This window comes from Stegastes partitus, unplaced genomic scaffold (genome assembly GCF_000690725.1).
Source record: "Stegastes partitus isolate 25-593 unplaced genomic scaffold, Stegastes_partitus-1.0.2 Scaffold537, whole genome shotgun sequence".
NCBI classification, from domain to species: domain Eukaryota; kingdom Metazoa; phylum Chordata; class Actinopteri; family Pomacentridae; genus Stegastes; species Stegastes partitus.
Window position 1 is genome coordinate 387,018 of NW_007578268.1, and position 6,176 is coordinate 393,193.

At 45.2% G+C, this 6,176-nt stretch overlaps 1 protein-coding gene across 1 annotated transcript in view; it reads left to right on the forward strand.

Moving 5' to 3' along the window:
- Window positions 1-3,784: 3,784 nt before the first annotated feature.
- ano7 (anoctamin 7) overlaps window positions 3,785-6,176 on the forward strand; it is a 13,014-nt gene continuing 10,622 nt past the window's right edge. Inside the window, exons 1-6 of the mRNA XM_008288029.1 lie at window positions 3,785-3,874; window positions 4,830-4,887; window positions 4,985-5,112; window positions 5,282-5,386; window positions 5,802-5,938; window positions 6,011-6,068. Of these exons, the coding sequence (XP_008286251.1) occupies window positions 3,785-3,874; window positions 4,830-4,887; window positions 4,985-5,112; window positions 5,282-5,386; window positions 5,802-5,938; window positions 6,011-6,068 (576 nt within the window). The remainder of the gene's footprint in view (window positions 3,875-4,829; window positions 4,888-4,984; window positions 5,113-5,281; window positions 5,387-5,801; window positions 5,939-6,010; window positions 6,069-6,176) is intronic.

Sequence of the window (6,176 nt, forward strand, 5' to 3'; positions counted from 1 at the left end):
GTCTGTCTGTCCGTCTGTCTGTCTGTCTGTCTGTCCATCTGTCCGTCCGTCTGTCTGTCCGTCCGTCTGTCTGTCTGTCTGTCCGTCTGTCTGTCTGTCTGTCTGTCCATCTGTCCGTCCGTCTGTCTGTCCGTCCGTCTGTCTGTCTGTCTGTCCGTCTGTCTGTCTGTCTGTCTGTCCATCTGTCCGTCCGTCTGTCTGTCCGTCCGTCTGTCCGTCTCTCTGTCTGTCTGACTGTCTGTCCGTCTGTCCGTCCGTCTGTCCGTCTGTCTGTCTGTAACCTGTGTGTGTCTGCAGGCTGGTCTCCTGTTCGATAACGGAGGAACAGTGTTCCTCAGCGTCTTCATGTCTCTGTGGGCCGTCACCTTCCTGGAGTACTGGAAGAGAACCTGCTCGACTCTGTCTCACCGCTGGGACTGCTCAGACTTTGAAGACATCGAGGTACCTGTCTCCTGTTCCTTCTCTGAGGTTCATGTTTCTCTGTAACATAAAGTCCTGCAGCCCTGTGGAACCAGAACCATGAAGGAGGAGACAGAACCTGGTCACAGCTGAGTCACAATCCTGAGCTTGGCTTTGGTTCGTCTTCCAGAACGAACAGCACATCACAGATGAGCAGTTCAAAGACTTTCAGGAAATTCTAAATCTTTCTGTTGGTCTTACAGTTTCTGGCGCTCATTAAAAAAACAACAAAAAACAGAAAAACAAACGTGACGTTTGAAGGTCTTCGGTGCTGCTGCTCCATTCTTCTGTTCAGTTCGTCTCTAATCAGCACTTCAGTGATGATTTTAAATCATCTCACATGAAGTGACCCTTCGTCCTCGACAGGAGCGACCTCGTCCAGAGTTCACCGCCATGGCGCCGATGACGGTGAGGAACCCGGTGACTGGAGCCGAGGAACCCTACTTTCCTGAAATGAAGCGGGTCAACAGAACCCTGACGGGCTGCATGGTGATCATCATCATGGTGGGTCTCAGGCCTCTGATGAGGTTTTAGACGTGGTTGTAAAGACAAGAGCTACTCATAAAAAACTCATCCTGTAATTCAGTCATCGGCTCTCTGGTGCTCCTCAAACCAAAATGATCCAAAATGATGAAATGCGTGACAATGGTTCTGTTCAGAGCGTTTACGTTGATGTTGGAGGGTTCTGATGCAGATGAAGATGAACCTGAGCTTCTGATGAGGAAGAGGAGTTCATCTTTCATCTTTTTAGAGCAGAACATGACCAAGACATGCAAATATCAGACGGTGAACCACAAGGTTCTGTAGAAAGACGTCAGATTGTTTTTCAGCTGCACGTTTCCACGACTCGATTAGTTTTCAGGTGAAAAATGTGGATCAGATGTTCCTCCAATGTCTTGTTTTGTTCAAACATCTTCAGGAAAGAAACCAGAAAACCTTCAGACTGGAGAAGCTGAACTCACATCACATTTAGTTTTATTTAAAAAATGACTCCAATTAATTAACTATTATTAAAATAGACAATAATTAGTTTATAGTTGACAGTTAATTGATGGATTGATCAGCTGTTGCAGCTCTCAGTAGTTTTCCAGAATCCAGAATATCTGACAAACCTTCAGCAGTTAAAAAGTAAAGAGGAGCTATGACTTCCAGAAGCTGATGCGGTTCTGAAAGGTTTTTCCAGAATCAGAACCATAACAGAACCAAACCGTCGCTGGAGATGCCACATCCGTCCGTCGTGTTACAGCGAACAACCAGCAGCTCTCTGGTCAACGTCGTGTAGACTGAGCCTGAGCTCGTGTCCCTGCAGGTCGCCGTGGTGCTGATGTTCGTCATCGGCGTCATCATGTATCGCACCATCATCACCGTCCTCCTCTACAGGAACACCATCATCTCAACCGCCTCCGTCGTGAGTCCAGCACGACACAACGCAACACACTGTTGAAAGAGTTTAACTACAAACGCTTTTCATCCCTGTGGCTCATGTTTCACTGCAACCNGATGAAGGTGCTGCAGAATCAGAACCAGATGTTCTGAGGAGGTTCTGGTTGATTGTAATGTCTCCTCCTGTGGCTCAATAAGGTCTGATCTGAAAATAAAGTCTGTTAGTAGACTGGTTACCTGTCCAGGTGAACATGCCTTCAGTCAGCTGCGATAGGCTCCGCCCCCGATACCCTGCAGAGGATGAAGCCAGCAGAGCCGATGGAAGGAGGCGGTCTGTGTTCTGAGCTGACCGTTGTCTCCTCTCTGACCGAGCAGCAGGTGGCAGCAGCGCCTCTGAAGCTCCTCAGTGTTCAGAGAAAAGCAGCTGCTGAAAGTTGAACGTTGGTTTTCTCAGATCAGAGTCAGAGGCCTGTTTGTATTCATGAGGAGAGGCGGGGCTAAACAAAGGGGCGGAGCTTCACTCGGTCAGCTGGAGTCACACAGACAGTCGCTGCTCTGCAGGTCTGCAGCTTCACCTGAAGATCCACCTGAAGATCCACCTGAGACGGCCACTGTCTGAACACACAGGTGAGTCCACCTGCATGACAAGGACTTTAAAGTCCAATTGATCGATCAGTTGTTCTGTCTGTTGATCAGTTTAATGTCAAAGTTGTTTATTTATTCCACTTTACAAAGAGATTGAACTGAAAACGAAGTCATTAATGATGAGTGCTGCTGATTGGAAACGTATTAGTGATCAATCAGGTTCTGTTGTGTGACTCTGTGCTGCGACTATCTGTGAAGTCATTGTTTAGGGAACAAATACTTGACTGCAGGTTTATTTTTCTTTACACCTGTTGGGCTCCTTTAGCTATGATCAGACAAACAGCATGTTGTTCTCTCAACGTCTGGAGGTTTTATGTGAATATATTTTAAAGTTTTGATCTGTTTGTTGATCAGTGGACTGTTAATCAACTGGATGAATGAAATGAAATGAAATGAAAAATACTTTATTTATCCTGAAGGGAAATTCTGTTGTGGATCTGTTGTCATTTATAATTTTCTGGAATTTGACAAAAGAAGAAAATGTGTAAAATAACAATTTAAAGTGTTGAATGATGAGTGACTGTGTGGGCGTCAGGATAAATATATTATAAATGTATTTCAGTTAAATGTGACTCTCGTGGAGGTGTCAGGACATAAACACACTTCCTTTCATCTAAAACATGTTTTTACTCTCAGGTTTGTTTGTTTGTTTGTTTTAAAGACAGCGCATTGTGAATTTTCCCCACTGTGGGATCAATAAAGTTATCTTTATCTTTATCTTTATAGTTAGAAGTAAAATCATCAGAGTTAGCTCACAGCGAACCTGCATCTGAATGAAACCACGAAACAATAAATACATAAAACAACAGAAACTAAAGTCCATCGGTGGGAAATAATAAATAAAACCAGTCAAGACACTGAATAAACACTAGACACTAGACACTGATTGTCGACGGTGACAGTTCTGTGCTGATTTCAGTCAAAGCTCGAGGCCGGTTTTAAACTCTGTCAAGCTTCCCGAGTTTCTGATGCTTGTGTGGAATGAGTTAAGCTTCCTCGCTGCTAGCATGTTAATATGTTAGCATGCTAATATGTTAGCATGTTGGTATGTTAGCATGTTGGTATGTTAGCATTCCCAATATGTTAGCATGATAATATGTTAGCATGTTAATACACTAGCATGCTAGCATGATAATATGTTAGCATGGTTTTTTTGTTAATGTATTAGCATGTGAACATGTTAACATTTTAGCATGTTAATATGCTAGCATGTAACTATATTAGCATGTTAGCTTGTTAACATGTTAATATATGTAGTTTCTGTCTCGGTGGATCAGCAGGACAAAGGTGTTGGAGGATGAGGAGGAGGGGGGAGCAGAAAGATGACAGCGCTACGCTCATCGCCATGGAAAGCAGCACCGACAACAGCTACGGCAGCATTGCCACGGTAACAACAGTTTGACCTGATCAAGGCCTGATGAGCAGTGACGGAGGCTGGTGGAGTTCCTCAGGGCGACGTCCTGGAACCTCTGCTGAAGATTAACACCAAACATTTTATTAAAGAGTAAAGACAAACTAAAACTACATCAGAATATTATATAATTAATATTATAATATTAATATTATGATGACATTCAGGACCGTTAAATGAACATTTATTGTTTCATTGTCCAGCATATAGTTCAAAAGAATCAAACACTTGAAGGATACAAACTGCATTTAAATATTTAGACTCAACAAAAGCTGGAAAACATTTAGAAAAAAATAATTATAAAATGTTTTCATGTTTTTTAAAGAACATACCAGAAAAGGTTAAAAAAAATAAAAATAAATAAGAAAGAAAGAAAGAAAGAAAGAAAACAATCTGAGTCCTGGCAGAGATAATCTTAGCTTAGCATAAAGCCTGGACATGGTGGAGCTGCTATCACGGCTCCGTCAGATGTTAAAACACTGACGTGCTGAGAGATCAGCAGCTTCAGCTTCAGCTGGTTTTCAAAGAAACTGGGTGTCTGTTTGATTTCATGCAGGAAACAGGACAAGCAGCTGCAGTTTAACTGATAGAACAGAAAACGTTTGTTGAGTTTGTCATCGGCTTCGTTAGTGACCGGAACAGAGAAGCTTCCAGTCGCTGACTGAGGCGACGGATGGTGAAGTTATTGTCTCACATAACTGATCACACAGGAAGAAATAATCATAAAGATGAAACCCGAAACACAGAAACAAGTTCAAACCAACAGAAAAAGGCCCAAACAGCATCCGGAGCCGACGAGAAAGATGCAAAATGAACAAACTAACACAAAATCCCCACAAAGCCTCTGCAGACTGTCTGACCTGCTGACTCCTGATCAACCTCCTGTTTGGTTCTTTCTCTGCGTGGAGCTGAAACGTTTGTTGTTTCCCAGAATGCACCTGCTCAGCTCCAGGACATGAACGTGTTCAGCGACAGATCGACTCGAGTCGGTGAGTCACGCAAACGACAAACTCAAGTTAATGATTAAATCATTCAAAGAGATTATGAGGAAAAACAAAGTGTGAATCCTGCGTTCTGATTGGCCAGACTTCGTGCTGGTGTGGGAGGAGCCTCGGAGCCCAAAGGAGGAGCACAAAGGTGTTGACCCCGCCCACGTGAAGTTTAGAGAGGAGTTTCTGAATCGACTGCGACGCTGCGGACTGCTGCAGGAGCAGGTGAGCAAAACCTACACACCTGAGCTGAAGTCACCTGACTGTCACATGACACCGGAGCGGGAGGAGTGTTCACACCTGAAGACAAACGCTCTGCTGCAGTGGATCAGCTGGAACCAGCAGTAAAGACGTTTAGTTGTTCAGAAGCTGACAGATGTTTCCTCTGCAGAAGGTCGTCCTCCAGGAGAAGAAGAAGATCTGCTTCGTCCTCCTCAGCGCCCCCTGGAGCGTCCTCTGTTACTACGCCGAGGAGATCAGTCTCAGAGTCCCTCTGCAGGTGAACACTGGAAAAAGGTCGAATCATTTCTCACCTGGCTACCTTTAAATGTCACGTTCAGGAAGCTCAGACACTTCAGTGTTTCTTTTAGCAAGAACAGAACATTTTAGGCTGTAGAACCTGAGATCCCGACTGTCAGCGCTGGTTGGAGGTCCTGAACCTCCTCAGAGTCTCGGTCATGGTCCCGTTGCTGCTAAACTCCCACAATGCTCTCTGCTGCCACCATGAGCTGCAGTCTGTAGACGCCTCCTCTGGTCTCTACAGGGTTAGACAGTGAGAGGCTCCACCTGGTGGAACAACCAGGTACTGCAGCTGGTCTGTGGTACATTCACTGACTTGGTGACCTTCTTCTTCTGTCTCACCGGTTCACATGTTTTATTCAGTCACATTATTACTGATCCTCGTCGTCCTGCAGGTGGTGGAGGCTCCAAACCTGAACTGGTCTGAGGTGGTCCTGTCCAAGCTGTCCCTCCCCAACCCTCTGTCCCAGGACGTCCCCAACCCTCCGGCCGACTTCTACACCTGTCAGTTCAGGACCAACAAGCTGCAGAGGTCGGCCCACTGAGACTCCGTCCTCACGGTCCAGCTGCAGCTTCAGTCCTCACATCTGTGTTCTGTCTGCAGGTTTCTGGGCAGCGACCACAAAGAGACCTTCTTCAAGACCACCCAGAGACACCAGGTGGTGAGTTCAGGCTCTGCAGGACGTCACAGAACAACATTTATTCTGTTCATCAGAGAAACAACCAAACAGCCTTTCTGCTGCTTTAACCTCAGAACCCCAAACTAGCCG